This window comes from Xyrauchen texanus, chromosome 41 (genome assembly GCF_025860055.1).
Source record: "Xyrauchen texanus isolate HMW12.3.18 chromosome 41, RBS_HiC_50CHRs, whole genome shotgun sequence".
Classification (NCBI taxonomy): Eukaryota; Metazoa; Chordata; class Actinopteri; order Cypriniformes; family Catostomidae; genus Xyrauchen; species Xyrauchen texanus.
In genome coordinates, this window is record NC_068316.1 from 23,828,754 (window position 1) to 23,849,750 (window position 20,997).

At 36.4% G+C, this 20,997-nt stretch overlaps 1 protein-coding gene across 1 annotated transcript in view; it reads left to right on the forward strand.

Moving 5' to 3' along the window:
• Positions 1-20,997, forward strand: part of vstm2a (V-set and transmembrane domain containing 2A) — a 65,849-nt gene that overhangs the window by 17,966 nt on the left and 26,886 nt on the right. Inside the window, exons 3-4 of the mRNA XM_052113451.1 lie at positions 15,344-15,394; positions 20,620-20,959. Of these exons, the coding sequence (XP_051969411.1) occupies positions 15,344-15,394; positions 20,620-20,959 (391 nt within the window). The remainder of the gene's footprint in view (positions 1-15,343; positions 15,395-20,619; positions 20,960-20,997) is intronic.

Sequence of the window (20,997 nt, forward strand, 5' to 3'; positions counted from 1 at the left end):
GTCAGCGTGTCAGCGGGGGATTGTGCTCTGGCACACACTCTTAAAATCACCTCCACACCTCCAAATCTCCTCTTCACTAAAATTGCACCTTTAGATTGGTGAACGAAAGGGGAAGGGGCTTGTGCCCCTGTAGCGCCCATACTTCGTGAGCTGGCATCTTGTGTAATAGTCAAGAGATTATTTAAATACATGTAAAATAAAATATATAGCACAAAATATATATATATATATTTACAAGTAAAATATTTCATTAAAGACAGATAGGGATATTACATGTGTGCTTCTAGTGAAGACAGCTCAGTTGTCATATGTCATGGAACTACAAAATACAGTTGCAAAAATTGTTTGCAAACCTTTTGGAGTTACCTGTTTGATTAATTACAATCTGCTGAAATGAATAAGCACACAAAAATGTTTACTTCATGTCAATACACCTCCAGGAATATGTAAATGTGCCATTGCAGATTGATCACACTGGCTGAGTCTCGTTTGGAAGGATGCGTCCTCCAGAGGTCACATTTGTTGGCCGCATACATCATCGAGGCTGTTTCGTTTCATAAACGAAAAGTAGGACACTTTGAATGCAGCCTTCGAATGCGACCTTCTTTCATGGGAATTCAGAGGATGTAAGCGGTGTATCCTTCGTGGGCATGGCAACCATGTTACATTCCTTTTTTCCTACGAAGGCCAGCTCATTTAAACGAGACTTGTTTAAAGGTGGACGCTACGTATACCACAGCCTTCAAAGGATGTGTCCTACCTAGCATGCAGCCTTTCAAATGAGACACAGCCATAGTTTCAAGATTCACAGATCAGGCTGAAAAATGTATGTGAACCCTAGGTCTAATGACTTCTTCAAAGGCTAATTGAAGTCAGGTGTTCCAATCAATGACTTGAGATTGAAGTTGTGGGGTTGGAAGTGCCCTGCTCTCTTGAAAGTTGGTAAATAGATAGGCATGAATGACATGCCTGTGGAGCTTGTAATCCATGTTGAACTGTTTATTTTGTTCTTGTAATCATTGAAATGCATTAGTGGTGGTGATAATCAAATCATGCAAAGCCATATTAACAAATGTGGGATCCATAATATTGCAGCACAACTGTAGGATACAGATAATTTGGACAGAGTAATTATTTCAGGTAATGTTCAAATAAATAGTGCCTTATTTGAAGAGATATCGAAGTTCCCCTTCTGTCACTCACTCAACATTGTGTCGAATTAAGTGACACAAGGGGTCTTCCTGGGATGCCAAACATACCTCTGAACCTGAGAAAAGGCCAATGTCAAGTTGGCAGACAGAATTTGCATGCCCCGCCTATACATACGGGTATAAAGGGAAGCGGGGCAGCGAGTGCCAGTCAGATTTTTTCTTCGGAGCCGAACGGTTGTGCAACAGCAATCTGAGTTCACCACTGTTTCACACACCTCTACTGGCGATAAGCACTGCTGTTGGATCTACGGCACGTTTCCAGCTGGCGTTTTCTCTCTCTCTCTGCACGCTGTGCAGTCTATGCCCCTGGGCGCTTCGACATCACTTTCATTGCTTGAAAGAGTGTTTCTCCTCCTAAAAAGTGTTTATTTCCTCTAAAAGAGTTTGAGTTCCCACTCATAAAAGAGCAATACACAGCAGGCGTTGAACGTCCTTTTCAGGACGCGTCTTTTTAAAGATGTCTTTCCGCCTCTGTGTAGTTCCTGGATGCAGTTGATTTCTCTCCACTTCTGACGGACATAAAAGCTGCCTCGCATGCCTGGCCCGCAATCACACGCAGGCAGTGTTTTATGAATGGTTCATGTTCTCAGTGCGAGAACATAGCCATGGCAACATTGCGGTCGCAGCTTTCTTTTCTCACGAGAGAAAACCACTTCAGCCGCCCCCCGCGTCATTCCTTCTTCCCACGGGATTGAGGACGACCCAGCTGGTGATGAAGGTGATTTGGGGATGACAACGGGCTCGGTTTCGCCGGGTAAATCCCCATGAACCACCCGCCCCCGGCACGCTTGCTTGCTTCCGTCCGAGCTCGGGATGAGAGCGGCTCGCCTTGAAGCCAGCCGGTATTCACCCTGACTTCGCCCAGCAGTTTTCGGCAGTGAAGAAGCAGATGGCACATATTCCCGCTGAACGCCAAGCCAGCACGCCCCACCTGCACGCCAAGGGCATCCCTCTGCGGCTAAACAACAGGTAGATCTGCCTCAAACCGTCTCGTTCCTTCTCTCGGGAACAGAGGTTACAACAGTAACTATGACGTTTGTGGAGCTGGTTTACTGGTATGTATATTCATCTACATTTATATTTATGCATTTGGCAGACGCTTTTATCCAAAGTGACATACAGTGCACTTATTACAATTCCCCCGGAGCAACCTGGAGTTAAGTGCCTTGCTCAAGGACACAATGGTGGTAGTTGTGGGGATCGAACCGACAACCTTCTGCTTAACAGTATAGTGCCATCTGGTTCGGAAAGAAACAGATAATAAGAAGAGATTCGCTATTAAAAGTATAATGTTGTCCGTGTAACAGGCCTTGAAGGTCCTTGTTATATGATAATAGAAGCCAAAATTAATAAAAAATCATTTTGGTGCTCCATAGCATGGGCATCTGAAGCACTGTCATGCACAGAATATGGGCTACAGAGGTGCAAGTCCCTGCCCCTTTTGTTCACAAATCTAAAGGAGCCTTTCACAAATCTAAAGGTGCCCTTGAGGTTGAGGGGAGATTTATGCGGAGGTCCCTTTGGTATCTCCTTCAAGTTTCTACTTCGAGTCCCGGACCGATTTCTCTTCCCACTCTCTCCATTTCCTTCAGCCCCCGTCCCTGCTAATGTCTGTGCACTTCACTGACTTGAAGGTTAGATTTTAATTTGTTCAATATGTACCTCAGACAAAATCTAATGATTTTTAATAAATCTGAAATTACCTAGCCCATATGCTTTAATATTTTGCCATGAAATTACTATCTTTTCTCTTAATGTTATGTAAAACGTATATACATTTTTAATTTTTAATGCATCCTGCTTGTTTGCTTGCGGAAAACTCCTATTTGACAGCAAATGCCTCTATATTGTTAAGAAGTCTGCCTTGCTTTGCCAGGTAAACCTTTCAAACTGTATAGTCACATTCACTTCAGAAGTGAGCCAGATCTGTATCAGGTTGACTGGGTTTCTCACATCTCTACAGAAAAGACAGCAAGGCTGAGAGAAGTGGAGACACACTGGCTGGAAAAAAGAAAGCTGTGGGTGCTTAGGGATGCAGGAAGACCACCTGCGCCATTCCCTGTGAGTGAAATAATTTGTTTCAGTCTGTCACTCACAGGGGAGAAGCTTGTCTGGTTAAAGTCTGAAGCCATCAATAACAGCTATCACCACTGGTAACCACATCCAGTCGCAGTGGCACATCTGCGGATACTAAATAACCTCATGCAGGGCGAAAAACTCCCCTTCTGTGTAGTAAACTAAGAACTCTTGAGGTCTCAACAAGGTGCTCTGAAAGTTCTCCCATTTTAATTGTCATCAGCTGAAGTGATTGGACACACTTTATTGCTTTATGCTTCATTAATGAGCATAAAAACAACATGTATAGTTTGAACTTAATGGTAGCATGGACATAATTTAAAAGTGGAGATGGTTTTATAAAAAAACATAGAAACCCCAAAACAGTAAAAAAAATAAAAAAAGCCCATTGCGACTTCTGACTCATTTTGATAGAGTGCGTCACATATACAGTAAAACATGGTGTAAAGCCAAGTGTATGACCGTAAAACATGACCTATAGCATTGTGTATGTGCTGTATATGAGTATATGCCTGCTGTTTTATTAATTTCCTTGTCAGTGTTGAGGAATAGCACTGTATATACTTTTTCTCTCATTCAACTACCACAAGGGTTTACCCCTCCATTAGGTCACCATGCACTGATATTATTTGTCTCCTTTTGGAAATAATAGAGCCTTCTAGTGAGTGGATGTACTGATTGCAGAGTCTAATAATAGAGAAAAGCTTTTTAATTATGCAGCAAATACTCAACCGTTGGAATGATAAAGTAAAGAACAGAAGTGAAAATAAATGCTTTTAGACCTAAATGACAGTCTTGGTGTTTAAAAAAAATAGAACTATTGTGGTGTATGCATGTATAGTACGTGTGAAGTCTTTATGTGACTATTCACCAGCTGCACGTGCATCTGTGACATTTGATATTGAAAGTATCTTCCATTTAGTGTGATAAATGTGGAATTTTATAGAAGTGAATTATAATTTTAAATTCATTTTCACTAATTTTACAAGACAGATACACTTTGCTGAGGAGTAACTAAAAGTAGAGATGCTACTAAATTAACACTTTCAGTAGCATGTCAGTAGCTCAGCTGTTTTAAAAACAGCATATTTTTTTCCAGTGGTAGCCTACTTTTTTCCCAATTGGTTGATATTTTTTAAATACATTTTAACTGTTTTTTTTTTTTGCCACATTTCTAGCATAGTATCCCCAACACTCATAATTTGCAGTAAAAAAACAACAACAAAAAAAACCTTAGCATATCTTCATAAGGTCTATCAAGCCTAAATAAATAAATAAAATACAGAGAGCCCTTTATCTGAGTTTAAAGCGTATCAGGGACAGTGCAATTCATTGTTTTCTGAATGGTAGTCATTAAGTGACAAGCCAGAATCAATCATCAGCAACACCTGTATCCCGTCAGACACAGAGCAGTTGTCAAATACAAACATTTCTTTCATGTGTGTACATATATTCACACAATGCTTAACGCCCATACTGCCGCTCTAGATGCCTGAATAATTCATGACTCACACAACTGTGTCTGTGCCCAGCAGTAAATTATACCATCCCTCTGGCATTAACAAGCTTTCTCAGTATAACAAGTATATTGGTATACCACATTTGACATGTTTCAACAATATGTCAATGTGGGAAGGGACTTTAAACAGTAAAATGGTGTAGAGTTGCAACTCAAGCACAATTTATTGCATGTAACATGATTTTGTGTACAAGAAAAATGTTCAAAATGTGTTAAATGGGTTTAGAAGCGACTAGAAAGTAAATTATGTCTCATGCATATAGTGATATGGATGTGTTGCTTCACAAATGAACTCCTCCCTTTAGTTAATAACCACTAGATAGCTTTATATGTTCTAGTTTCAACCAATACACCACAAGTCTGTGTGTATGACGTATACTGTAGGGCAGCTCTTGTTTTACTTTGTTTATAGCTGCCCAGCAGTATAATTCATGCAGTATATATTTTTCTCCCAAAATAATTTAATTCCCTTTAGTAGAGGAGGTAACTTTTCCTAGATAGCTTTTCTATGTTCTAGTAAAAGAACTGGGTGTATGAACAAATTTTATTTAATTTAATTTTACCAAACTGAACTAAGTTTGTGTCTATCAGTTTGTATTGTTAGCATAATCCTAATATTAATATCATGATGACTGTTTAAGGCTATTTATTTATTAAATTTTTTATAATTATTGTTTAAAAAAGTTTTGTAAAATCTCATGGCACAGCCCTATGCCATGCGCTAATGAAAACATAATAAGAAATATTGACAAAATTAACTGAATACAGCCCAAATTCTGATGCCAGTGACGGATGTGATTAAAAGACCTTAGTTGACTGCCATTAAATGTTGATCTTGACATTTTTAGCGGAGAACTGCTTAAGTGGTTGAATTAACTGAATTAATTATTACTTGCTCTGTTTCAGAAGCAAAGGCGGTCTTCCCATGCATTCGTTTCTTTAATGTTTTGAAATCTGCCGATGCACACACATTTGTTTTATTGCTCAGAACTCAGATGTCATTAAGAAAAGAGTTGGAACTGTTCCACATATTTGTGCTCCACCAAGTGTTGCCATGTGCTGCCTCAGCTGTATTTCATCTGGTGAAGGAATTCGTAGGATATTAAGCAAGGCCTTCATAATGCATCACTGTTCTGCGCTATATTCACACAGCATACAGGAGCAATATAATAACTTGTTGAACTTCGGGCTGCTTTAAAATGGTAAAACTGTGCAGATATGGAGAGTGTGTCGTGGACTGGAGTGTGTGTGTGTGTGTGTGTGTGTGTGTGTGGGTGTGACAGAGATAGTTTCAAATACGTGTGTCTAATCATATTGTTTGCCCTGAGAACAAAGAAACACTGTTCAATATCCTCATAAAGAGAGAGATACAGATTCATAATAATGATATTCTCAAGGTTTGGCTTTAGATATCTGAGGACTTAATCTCAATACCTGAAGTGATACATGCTTGACGGCTCTGGCCATTCAAGTGAGATATGTTTACATCTTAATATAGATGATGCTATAATTCTTCCCTGACATTAATTTAGTATCGGGGACCTTAGAGCCTTGTGCATTTTGCAAAATAATTGCAGGGACACATTTTAAAAGAAGTCAATTCTTTACTTGTAATGAAGAGGATAACAGGGGTAGATGTTAAAGTAGGGATACTGATAAAAAATTTGACTCAGTTAAAAGTCCAAGTATCTAGCTAAAAACATACTTGAGTGAAAGTAAAAAAGTATCCACATTAAATTGTACTTAAGTATTTAAAAAAGTAACTTTTCCTAGCTAGAGGATACTGTTAAAATCGATTTGGTTTAAGTCACCTTTTTACTGTCTCCGACTACAGTGGAATTCGCAAACCTGGTTATAGAATCATGTTACAATAACTACATTTTTGCTAAATTATTTATATGTGGCCTGTTGTACGTAGTGGAATGAACACTAGAAATTGTATCGATGTAGTGACACTAGGGGTCACTCTTGGGGGCCCCAAACACCTCTGATCTTTGAGAAAAGGCCAATGGGAATTGGTGAGTGGAATTTTAATGCCCCTCCCCCGGACATACAGGTATAAAAGGAGCTGGCTCAACACCACTCATTCAGATTTTTTCTCCGTAGCCGAGGGGTGTTGAGCAGCGAATTCCACTGCCGTTCCATTCATCTCGCAGACGAGAAGTGTTTGCTGTTGGATACATGCCGCATTTCAGCGGCCTTCTCCCCCTCTGCGCGATTGATGCAGAGTACGCCCCTGGGTGCTTCGACAGCTAAGATAGCATATATTCTTGCAGAAAAAGAGTATATCTCTCCTAAAAGAGTGCGCACTGATGGACAGCATTTTTTTAAAGATGCTGTTCCGTTTGTGGGTAGTTCCTGGATGCGGTCGCTATTTCTCTGCCTCTGACGGCCACAACCGCTGCCTCACGTTTCTGGACCATAGTCACATTGAGGCGGTGTTCGTGGATGGTTCGTGTTAAGGCTAGTAAAAAAATAAATCTTATTTCCAAGTAATTCTTCCTCAAAAGTACTAAAAGAATAGTTGATGGAACTGTTAAAGAACCAGAATCATCTAGAGAATCATCAAACCAAATTTGAAAAATCTCTTTTGTTCACAAAACTATCGTTGGGCTTTAAAAGACTTGGAATATAGTGTATAAGTCATATGGACTTATTTTAAGGTGCTTTTGTTTTTGGAGCCCCACATCACAATATGCTTCCTTTGTATGTGGGAAATCAGTGTGAAGTTTCATCAAAATGTCATCTTTTGCATTACTTGGAAGAAAATAAGTCATATAATAATGAGAACATTTTTAATTTTGGGGTAAAATATTTATTTCAATTATGGAGCAGGCATGGCTGTGGAGCTACTTTCAATGTGTTAATGATATAAATTGGCACCATTTGCAATCCAAGCCGGATACTACTTAGTCCGCAGAAGTCAATACTGAAAGCCAAGAACCAGTATTGAAATGGAAAATTCATTAGGCCACATTTAGCTTAATTGTATTTGATTTTAATGGGAGGCTACTGGAGGTAGAACTAAATGGCCAGCATGTTATAGCACACAACGATAAGTGATCTCAATGTAATGGAGATCAATGGCCAATATTAACAAAATGTCAGCTCTGAGTGAGTTATCAGTCTGAGCGATTCCTTCTCTGTTCTAAAAAATAACCTTACCAAATTTGAGAACGGATTCCAGTTTAAAAATTATAAAGAAAGTTTTACACCATGCCTGCACTTTTAGAATGCCTGCACTTTGCCTTGGGGATTGTTATCTTGTTTTTTATTTTATTTATTTATTTGTAACTTTTTTTATATAATTGATATTGTCCTTACATATTTTCTCTAAAACTCTTGACTGTGGCTATACACAAAAAATAGAAACTCTTTTGAGGTCTTCCTCCTTTGACCATGAAGTTTCTAAGAGTAAGTATGGATTTTTGCCCATTTTATCTCTTTTTATTTTCTAGTGGTTGAAACTATTTGAACTTCTCTGAATAGAAGTATAAAATCATTATCTGAGACTTCCTAATGCTCTGTCTGACAAAAGCATACTTTTTAGATAATTGGCCTCAAGGTTGTGTTTGATGGGGTTGATAAGAGTAAACCTCTTTGATTTACCAATTTTCTGGTCTGGAATTTCCCAACAGCAATCAAATCTGTCATGACAGATACATATATGGTAAATTTGTTTCGGTTAAAAATGTCATTTAGAACAGTGTTTCTCAACCGGTGGGTGTCGACCGAAGAATTGGTCACAGATCTGTTCTGACAGGGAGGGTCATGGATAGAACAGAAAACAACAATGCTAAATACACATAATAAAATGCCACTAAACATATACTGTAATAGTGCATAGCAATTGCATATATTTAGTTTGAACATTTGAAGGGGACAAAATGTGGGTCAGGCAGACAAGATAAATAAGATAAATAAATAAAATATATTCAAAGTAAGGATGCCGTGGTGTGAGAATTCACTCTAAATGTCAGCTTATTGTAAGTTTGAAACGTGCAATTCATGTCATTAAATAGTTTTTTCTTCTGCATCAGTTTATTAAAGCAATCCGTTGTTCTGTCAAACACCCCAACATAAAAAAATAAAAAAAATAAATGAATCTAAATACTGTCCACAACATCTTACAAATAAACCTTTGGACTATGAATAATAACAGGAACAATGCTAGCAGGCAACTTAAAGACTGATCATATCTAAAATTGACATGTATTGTGGTGAATTTGTACAGAAGCAATGCTTTAATTAATGAGGAATATTTAAGATGCAACTTTTTACTACACATAAAAAGTGGCATCTTTAATTCATCACTTTAAAATCACCACAGCTAATAATATTAAACTTACTAGTTGGATGATTAGTGGAGCATCCTGACTTCTGTCTGCTTGTTTACATACGCATAGGCTAAAAAAATCTCTTTTTTATATTATATATTTATACATTATTATATTATATATTTATACATTATATCTAATATTTTTGCCATGTGCAAATAAAGCATTCCACAGTTTTTAATATTGGATTCTAAATTATAGTTAAATTAACCGCATAATCGCGTCATCCTTAATTTGTTTAAATATTTATACACTGTATCATATCAAACATTCAGATAACCACTAGGGTTAATGTTTCAGAAAAAAATATACCCGTTCAGAAAATTACAATTCTTACCCGCTCATCTGAACTGCCTGCTTTCCTCACCATGAAAAACAAATGATAATATCTATGGAGGCCTTTAACATCTTCACTGATTCCACATACTGTATGAATCATGTGATGTATTTCATGTTTTCTAAATTCATACAAATGTTTTTTGTAGTGCCCCTGTTTCAAAAAGCCTGTCCCTTCTTAATTTGGAGAGCAAATAAGGGGGCTTAATATTATTATTAATTTCAATATTCACTGAATATTGGCTCATGGTGCATAAGAGACCATCTGAAAATCCCACATGCTGCAATATAACGTCACCAAGCAATAACTTAAATTGATTGCATGTGCTATATTAACAAATTTTTTTTTTTTTTAAACTGTTAGTTAAATTAAAAGGTTGTAGTATCTGTATAACTCACATGCTTGGACACGTCAATGTTTTATTCTACATAGAGATGGTCCGAACATGGGATCTGCCATGTTAGAAACTGAAACACATCTGAGCCTTAACTTACATTTGATCTTTTCTTGGCAAACATCCATAATTTTAAAATAAAGAAATCGTTTTTGTATATATACTAGTGCTGTCATAGTTAACACGTTATTAACGTGTTAATAACGTGTTAATAACGCATTGACATAGCATTTGTTTAATGGCACACATTTTTGAATGCACTTAATGCGTAATATGACCCTTTGAATAAACCGTTGTTCACAAGATGCGAGTCAATTCGCGCAAACACTGCTAATGTCACATGCATTGACCGTTGGGAAAACAGATGGTGGGAGACATTATGCTGAGACCAGCGGCAAGCATTTTATCAATGTAGCACAGCAGTAGAACATGCCCGCAAAGCACAGATAGAGCTTGTAACTTTGTAACATGATTGCAGTGGCAAGACAGCTGCCCACTGCGAGGCACGATAGGAAAGTTGCGCGGTGTAAGTGCGAAGTGAAAGTGTGAGTGCAAGGTGATTGTCTGTGTTCCGCGACTGCTACCGGGTTACATTTACATTTATGCATTTGGCAGACGCTTTTATCCAAAGCGACTTACAGTGCACTTATTACAGGGACAATCCCTCCAGAACAACCTGGAGTTAAGGGCCTTGCTCAAGGGCCCAACAGTGGCATCTTGGTGGTGCTGGGGCTTGAACCCCTGACCTTCTGGTCACTAACCCTGAGCTTCAACCACTGAGCCACCACTGCCCCCCTTGAACCCCCACTGGGTCCTTGAATTACGTATAACATGCCATTAAAAGCAGCCGGTGGAGTTTCTGTTGCCCCCCTAGGAAGTTGGTACCTTACGCAGACTGCAGCATATGCATATATGGAGTGGCGGTAATGATTACTGGCCAATGGAAACCCTGCTGCTGTCTCCAAGGTTATGTTGCAGTGTCTCTGTTTGATAGCGCACTAGTCAATGCAGAAGTTGGAGACATTTCTGGAATCCTGCAGGTAATCTACACTATTATTATCCCATTTAATCCTAACATTTGTCAGGTTTTAATTGAAGAAACAACATATTCAGTAGGTATAGAATATGTTTATACTATAAGGTGATTTTTGCCAAACATTCACCATCATTAATTTGTCATGTCCTGGGACATGTCTTCCATCTAAAACTTTTTAAACAGCTTTTCTAATTATTGTATTATTATGCATGCAGCTTTTATGACATCATAGTAAATGATGTAGAACATGAATATTATTTAAAAAATAATTTGTTACACTGCAGGACCATTTTAATAAACTAGTGATGTTTAAAACGTGTTTAAAAATTGCATCCTAAAAGAAATGGTAACCATTTAGAAGACCTGTAAACAAACCTTATACTGCTTACATTCTAACCTAGAATCTTGAGTCATTCATTTTACTCCATTATTTGCCATTCTAAATAACTTCATGGCTTATAGTTTGTGGAGAAAACCCAGAATACTAGGATTTATTGACTCAAACCTTTGTCAGGAGCATTTGTGTTTCATTTTTCATACATTTTTAACTCAATTTTGGTTGGTAAATCTTTGGTTGCTTTAAAAAATAATTAAAAATAAATAAAAAATAGCAAATGCTGTTTTATACGTCTACAGAGAACATTTAAGGTATAATACAGCCCCCATGGCTTGTTGTGTGATCTTAATATGGTGGCCTTCATGAGATGATCTGTTCCATGTTAGAATAAATAAATGCATGCATACAGTACTGTGCAAAAGTCTTTGTTTCACAAAAGCATTTGTCTTAAGATGTTTATTTATATCTTCAGCTTTAGTGTGTCGATAGGAAATATAAACATTACTTTTGTAAATAGAAAAGATTATAATAGAAGAACAGGGAGCCCTGCAACGGATGTCATGGCCCCCACAAAGTTTTCAAAGGGCTTATAACGTCTGTTCTTTCTGTTTATATTGAATTTCAATATGAAACTCTACTGAAATCCACATAATGTGTGCTCTGTGTAGCTCTTACCGTCTGTCATTTTTTGAGAGACTTCCTCGCTATCCTTACATGCCCTTGTTTTTAACCACAAAGCGACTCACAGCGTTTCATCCGAATGTTATTCATTTCATGTGGCAGTGCAAGGTTCCTCTGTGTTGAACCCAGTCAGCAAAGCCTTTCTCTGCAAAATGCCATTTGGCACTTTTTAAAATATAAATAAATGATGCCTACTAAAATCAATGCATAAGCATAGGCGGCTGTAAATCTGGGTTCAAATAGCTCAGAACTGGCTCATAAGGCAGCATGACTTCTTTTCACTCAAGCATATTTTCAAGGTCTTCACTCGAAAGGTTACCTAGGATGAATTCTGAGCGTTTAATACTTTAAGAGAGCTGCAAGCAAACATGACATTATTGGCATTAAGGGTGAACAGGTTTACCATGAATCTAATCTGTTCCTTATTGCTTAATTTAAAACCAATTGCCTCAGATCTCTACCAAATGAAGTTCGTTATTCAGCTACGCATTGTCAAGCGGAAGCATTATTCCTTTTTAGCCTGATGGATTTTGAGCTGATAGTTTTTTGATGTGGTGCATTTTGAATATTTCAAACTCCTTAAAGAGCAGAAAATGATGTCTGCAGTGCCATCTGTTCTTGTGCCTGTTTTAACGAATCATTGTTCAGTTTAGCTTTCGAGACGGAAACTCACAAACTGTACACTATAATTTTTTCCTTCCCGTATACAAACAATTTATATATATATATATATATATATATATATATATATATATTTAATATGTTAAAAAGAAGTACAAAACCTGCCATAATTAATAAAAAAGAAGTTGACAATATCTTGGGATAATATATGCAAAAGATATATATATATAGAGAGAGAGAGAGAGATTTATCAACAATCTTAGTGGGCTAGTAATTTTTGACCAGAAACACAAAAGTTGTTAGCACAAATGAACATAACAAAAGGGTTCAAATCGGTCTAACAACAGAATTATAGTTCAATCAAGAAAACTCTGAATGATTTTACATGATGATGTGGGTATGACGCATTGATAGGACATTGATCGTGGTGTACTAGATCTGCTACGAAAATGGGCCCCCCGGTGTGAAAATGGTAATAATTTTTAAACATCCATAGAACCACTGCAAATGTGATGAGCAGAATAATTCTTTTTTTTTTAAAAGAAAGCACTAAAAATGAAACACTATACTCTATATCTCAATAGATGACAAATAACTTCAGTTATTTTAGCTTTTCAGTCCAGTAGCTTTTCTTTCCCAACATGAAGATGTTAGGATAATATGTACATGCATGCATAAGGAAATTTTCACCTTTTTTATCACTTTTTTCTAGATGTACAAATAAACCAATGTCTCAATTAATATGAGGTCATGAAAACTGCAAGTATGATAATTACTTGCAGTTTTACAATACATTTTACAATAAGGTTTGCATTAGGAAATGAACAATGTATAATACAATTTTCCAGCATTTATTAATCTTGGCTAATGTCATTGTATAAAAATACATTTGTTTATTGTTTGTTCATGTTACTTCATATTATATTATCTAATGTAAACTAATAAAAAAAATGTATGTTAAAAATTGACTAGTATATGTAGAAATAAACATTATCCAATATTTAAAAAAATGAATCATTGTTAGTTAATGTTAACTAATATTGTTAACTAATGTTAACAAATACAACCATAAGTGTTACTCATTAAAGTAACACAAATTAAGAAAATGCGGTTTAAAACAGTTTTAGATAGTTTTAATAGTAAAGGACACTGATGACAATGTTTGAAATTCTATTTCAACTATCCACATATGTGCATGTTTAAAATATTTATTTTGAGCAACAAAATCAATAAAAAAAAAAAAAAAGTTAAAACATCAGGGAAAATAAGGTAACTACAGCAATGAATAATGTATAATTATTAGGGCTATCGATTTAACGCATTAATTCAGTGTGATTTTTACGCAATTAATCGCATGCCCATGGACCATAATAAGGAATATTCCTGAGAAATGCAAGCTTGTAGTACCACCTGTTTACTCCAGAGGGCAGTAAGTGAAATTTCAGCTGTATGAGCAATGCACAGTTTATACAGTGAAGAAAACACTTCAGTAGGCAGAACAACACAAACATACGTTACGTTCTTGCGTTCAAAATACTCAAAGGAGCACAAATGCGATCTAAGGGATCTCAAGATGTGTTTAAAGATTGAGTATTAAACTATATTTAACTTGACATAGTGACCTAAACATTTTATTTTATGACGCAACACATGCGTCTGATGTAGGTGTAAATTGACGGGCCCTTAAACAAGCCCTCATAATAAATCTCCAACTGATTGACAAATTCACTTGTGAAATGGATTGCTGTGAACTGTATGCCAATGATTGACTTATGATCAATAATTTGGTAGTAAACAGTACATTGTATTCTAATCCACTATTTGTATGGCCTTATCAATGATTACGTTTTCTGCTACAGGAATGTAAAGCATTTTAATAACCTTTAATTGTGATTTGTATGTTAAATGAGAAGGTCTACGCGCATTGAATAATTGCCTGAGTCTGTGCGCGATAAGAACCATTGGACTGTGGATCATTTCAAAATAAAAGTAATCAATGTTTCTTAATCTTATGACGTGTTCACTTCACACGTGTTCGAGGGGCCCCTCAGGCACATCAGGGCCCTAGGTTGCCACATGTATCACCTGTAGGACGGGCCGGCCTTGGCTACACTGCTGCAGAGCAGGAACGGAGACTTGCTACTGCTAGAACATACACAGACATGTTGAGTTAAGTATATGGGAATGCAGTTGCTGCTGCACAATATTAAAAACACAAGGCATGCTGCATCAAGCAAGTATTATATAATTCTGCACAATTAGGCATAAATACAATTCCCATGTAGCAGATCTAGTCATGTGGAGATTGGGATTGGGAAGGGGAGGGTGTCATTGAAAAACTCTCGCAGCACACTGCAGTGAAGCCGCCTTTCTTCCAAACTGAGTAAATTTGAGTAAATTTAAATGTTAGGCAAAGAGTACACAAGTTGATTGGCTAACCAATTAAATATCAAAGAAATATGTACTTACACAATGTGATCTGATTAACTTGACATAGCACATGTGAGCAAGCTGATTGGCTAACAAATAACAAGCCTGATCAGCTTGTGCCATTCAAAGTTTCATGCCTGATCTTACTCATCAAAGATCAGTGCTTCTGAATAAATATCTATATTGAGTGATTCTATAATTTGGCTGCTCAATAAACAAAAGAACATTTGTGTGGAGCCCTGATTGCTGTCTAAGAGTGGTGAAATTTAACTTTTCTTGAAAGTTGAAATTGAAAGTTTCTTTTCTGTCACTTCAAATATAGTAAACTATAAATATTTCTGTTCTTGTTTTCTCTGATCTTCAGATGGAGCTGATTCCAGAACCAGACCCTGATGAAGAAGGAACCAAAATAAGTGTGAGTATGTAATCTATGGCTGTATTTGGAATGTAAAGCTAGCATTTGCTTACTGCAAAAAGAAAATAAATAAATAAAATAATACTATGCAAAACAGTAGCACTATGCAACAATAGTAATCTCAGACATAAATATGGTTATTTTGGATTTTGATTACATTTTTGTATAAACGTTTGAGTCAAGATTTTGTGTTAAACTATTTGTTGGCAGTTCAGAAAAGTCAAGATATAGATATTAAAATTAATGATTCATATTGCTTCATTTGTTCACACTGAAAATGGAAATTCAAACTGAGTGCATTGCATTGTGTGACAGTGTGACAGTATGGTCTGGTTGTGTGCTGAACATTTTAGCAAATGTATGGCTGATCTAACTTACTACTTAGTGTGCAGTATAGTCTATACTGCCAACAATATTTTTAACATAATGGACCCTATTTTAAGAGCACTAGCGCACCACTATGCCATTAGTCATACACGCTACGTCAGTGGGCATGGCCAGGAAGTTTTGTATTTTCATGCAAGCACATGCTAAGTCTAGGCACAAGTGGGTTTGGTGAAATTGTGTGTGCAAAACGCTAATGGGCTGGCTCATTTGCAATTTAATGCTGAGGTTCTTCTCTGGCACCATCTGTGTCCTATTTTATAGACCATTCCCTGTCAAGCATCAGCAATAGAACCAAAACTGCACATTCATAAGAAGTTGGTAGTGTAAATGTGTATGTAATGAATTAGAAGAATATAAATATGGAATTACATTATTGTGTGCATTAACTACATTCTTGTCGAATATCAGGCATACTTCTTTGATAGTGACACACTTTTATATGAATGGAAAATGTAGTTCTTGCCATTTCCTTTGGAAATTTAAACCTAATGGGAAAAATTCATTACATATTTAGATTTTTTCCTGTTTGTCTATACCAAGTGCCACATGAAGAAACACTACACAAATTGAAATATCTCAATTTAATTAAAGACATAAAGAGGCTATATTTGACACAAACATTTTATTTGTTACAACAATATTAACAGCTAAAAGCATGCATTTTGCTGCTGAGGTATTAATGGAGCATTCCAATTCAAAATAAAGTGATAGTATATGCCTTTGTGTGAGGTGTTCCAAACGGACACTAGATGTAGTGTTTGTAGTGAGTAGGGGATGCTCACTTTGTTTTAGAATTTGTCTAGTGAAACAGTAGGCATTACTTCACAATTAACTTACATGGCACATTGTTGTCACATGACATCATCACGTTGTATGTGAGAGTCATCCAGTAATTGTCTTGGAAATAAAAAAATAGCTATTTTGCATTTTAAATAAATGTTGTGTATAAAAAATAATAATACTTTTTTTTTTTTTGGGCTGTACAATTATGGCAGGATGGCCTATTACTAGTGTTGTCAGTCGATTCTTTTTTGTAGATAATCACGATTAATCACAGTTTTTGAAAATGCTGAAATTTGACACTATATATACTTATTTTCCTGTCAAAATGCATTTATTTACATCTTAGGGTAGAAAACAAAATGTAACAGTATAATGTTTATTAACATTTTCCAAACAAAGCCTTCCACAATAAAGATAGTAATGCACTAAAATAGCAATTCAAGTAACATTCAACATTTCTAAGTGGGAGTTGACTAATTGAAAGAACTGGTCTCCCCATGGGTTGCGTATTCAATGCAGTGGGAATTAAATCTCTTAAACTCTCATCCTCCACAATATTAATCTGCCAGTTGACTGTGGCTTTCCTACAACAATCATGAAGCTGCGTTCATGATTCACGTCAGAGCGTCAACGACAGTGACACTTTGAACTCTACGTGAAGAGTGCTTGCAGAAAAATACCTCTCATTTTGTGTTTTCATGATAGTTAAGACTTGACATGCTTATATGGTCATTCAAATGCTTTATTTCTAATAACAAGTCCCATCTGGGCTTGTTTTGTACATCAAATAGCATTAAGAGGTCCTTTCTTTATCTTTTTATCATGGAAGCGCTGTTGTGTGTGCGAGTGCAGAGGTTCTTTTATTTATTGAGATAACGACCTCCGCGGTACTATCAAAGGAGAGAGCGTAACGGACCGCCTCATTATGCTATTTTATACTAAGCTTGTAGGCTCAGCTTGGTATAAGGGCTCTGTCTGTTTGTGGTGTGTGTGTCAGTGTAATGACTCCGGGCAGACACATTACAAATGTTCCACCCTACCCAACATACATTTATATTTATTAATGGTAAATGCGTTAATCTCGATTAAGAAAAATATTACGTGTTAAGTGTTTTAAATTAATCACGTGTTAATGCGTTAATTCTGACTTCTCTACCTGTTACATATGCCAAAATGTGCAGTATACAGCAGAGAACACTACACGTCATAGTATTATGTGCAGTTCTTCTGTTGTATTCTGCACATTCTGGCATATATAGAACATTTGCAAACAGTGCACATAATACATTATATGTAAGAGAAGTATGTTAGTATGCTACTTGAAACATAGCCAAAGTCTTCCGAATGTTCTATGCTTAGAGAAAATGACATAATGAGCACAAAATACATACTATATACTGCAGAAATAATAAACATAGTATGCTAGTATGATCCTGAACACAATATTCAGTAGAAATGTCATAAAATATCTATATATCAATTATTGATTGCTAGTTATTTTATTACATTTTTGAGGCATCGATATATTAACATCAACTGACATTTAAATTAGAAGCCTTATTTGTGTGCTTTCAGTTCAATGCCAGTAGCATTCCTTTCAAACTAGTCAGATGTAATAACTTTGAGAGATCACAAGGTCACAGCATGGACCAGCTTCCAGAAGCTGGTCACACTCACAGCATGGACAACACACAGATATCTCACACACATCATGATCTGATGGCTGTCCAAAGTTACAAAGGTTTTTGTATTTCTTCAAGATTAACAGTGATATTGATGAGTTTATGAAACTGGTGTAGCTGTTTAAACGGAACTATTAGAAACGGCAATGTTTATTATGCAATTTCTCTGTATGTAGCACTGAATAGGTATTTCATTCAAGCTGTCAAACCACAAAAAGACATGCTTGTAACTGAAAATACATTGTGTAGGCTCTATAAAAGATGGATATACACAATATATTATCCATTAATGACTAGGGTAAAAAAATATATGTCCTTTGAATATGATTTGGATCGAATTTAATGGAAAAGTAAGAAAAAGAAGAGTTGAGCTCTATGGTGCTGCAGCATTTTTAACAGCCTCTGGAGATGGGGACTCGGGGAGCCCATGGTGTGTGTGTGTGTAGAACAAATAATTTGTAAGAATTTTAGAATGTGCCATGTTGTCTGCCAGATGTGTCTGGTGTGTGACCCTTTTTTAATTTACCCTTATGTTGAGAAATATATTTGAAAAGACAACGACTATTGTGCAATGGGTAGCCCTATTTATATCTGAAAATCCTGATTTATACCGATAATCATCTGGAAAATCTTCTGATTATCGATACATGAAAACAGCATCGATCCAAAGCGTAGTATTCAGTATATGAAGAGTGCTTTGCTCTCCAGATTTGTTGCTTTTTAAAAAAAAATTTTAAGAAGTTTAGGAAATCATACACATCAGTGCTCAAATTGATTCCAGTATATAACATATACTATACTGTATATGTTATATAAGGAATGGTTTACCCAAAAGTTTAAATTATCTCATCATGTACTCACCCTCATGCCATCCCAGATGTGTATGACTTTCTTTCTTCTGCAGAACAGAAATTATGATTTTTAGAAGAATATTTCAGCTCTGTAGGTCCATACAATAAAAGTGAATGGGTGCCAACATTTTTACGCTCCAAATAGCACATAAAAGCATCATAAAAGTAATCCATAAGACTACAGTGTTTAAATCCATATCTTTATAAGTGATATGATAGGTGTGAGTGAGAAACAGATAAATATTTAAGTCCCTTAAATATTTCTTTTTGCTAGAAATTCTTCTCCCTGCCCAGTAGGGGGCAATGTGCATGAAGAATGTGAATCACCAAAAAACACAAGATGAAGAATGTGAAAGTTAGTGGAGATTTACTGAGCAGAGATGAGCATTTATAAAATAATAAAAAAGATTTAAAGGTGCATTCAGTAACTTTTTGCTCACGTCATCTTGGACTTACAGTGACATCTAGTGGTGTGAATGCAGCATAATTCAAAATCAATAAATTTCAATTACAGATGCCATTGCAGAAATTCACTATTTACAATCAGCCATGATTAATTTAATCCAAGAGTGAAAGTGTCCAATAACAAGATGGTTACTGAGATTAAGCATGTAATATTCAGCTGGTCATGTGATTCTAAAATGGCAGCCCCCATGAGGGCACCCCTGCCCCATGTAGAATAAAACAGCTTTAATAAGGTTACTGATCTCAAGTGAGTGCTCATGATTTTATACTGTTTCAGAATTACAAATCATTTATTTAGGACTTTTTAAACCTTTTTAATGAAGAAATAAATATTGAGTGCACCTTTAAATATTGATCTGTTTCTCATCCACACCTAACATATCACTTCTGAAGACATGGATTTAAACTCTGGAGTCATATGAATTACCTTTATGCAGACTTAAGTGACTTTTGGATCTTAAATGTTTTACTTGCTCCCTTTAACTTGCATTGTATGGACTAAAACAGTGAGAAATTCATCTAAAAATCTTAATTTGAGTTCAGCAAATGAAAGAACGTCATACACATCTGGGATAGCATAAGGGTGATTAAATGATGATAATTGAAATTTTTAGGTGAACTCTTTCTTTAAGTCAGATAGGGCTAAAATGATTAGTTAATGTTATTGACAATGAAAAATTGTCTACAAACATTGTCGTTGTCGAATAGTTATTTGATCTAATTTAACATAACATGAGATCAGATATTAAACTAATTATGGCGCGTGAGGACCTGCCCGAAGATGAGTGATGGCTCATGCCTGATTGAGGAGAGAAAACACAATTTACAGTCCAGATGCACTCCAAACTTATACAATATAGCCTTATACAATATTTTACTTGAAAAACCACAATGCCCCCCCTCTCTATGTCTTTGCTGAGACAATTTTTTTTTAATTGCTGAAAGGTTTTATTTTAGCCTTTAAATTATTGCACTAGCAGATAAATATATCAGCAAAAGTAATATATCAGTAATATTCCTAGTTTATTTGAGGATGTTTCCTCTGTTTTCTCTACAGACAGTTAAGGTACAGGGCAATGACATCTCCCACAAGCTGCAGATCTCTCGGGTGAGCAAAAATGATGAGGGCTTGTATGAATGTCGTGTCACAGATGCCAACTACGGAGAACTCAAGGAGTACAAGGCTCAAGCCTACCTGAAAGTCAACATCACTATCCGACCCCGCAATCGGGCCATCAAGAAGACCTCGCCACTGCACTTGACTGATAAGAAACCCCGCAAGAGCAGCTCAGCTCTGGGACAGGACAGCAACGGCATGAGTTCGGACCAGAGATCCCAGTCCACTTCTACCTCTCAGACATCACACTCCAAAACAATTAAACACAGCAATGGGTCAGGTAAGACAGACTTATTCTAGCCATTAAGAGATTTATTC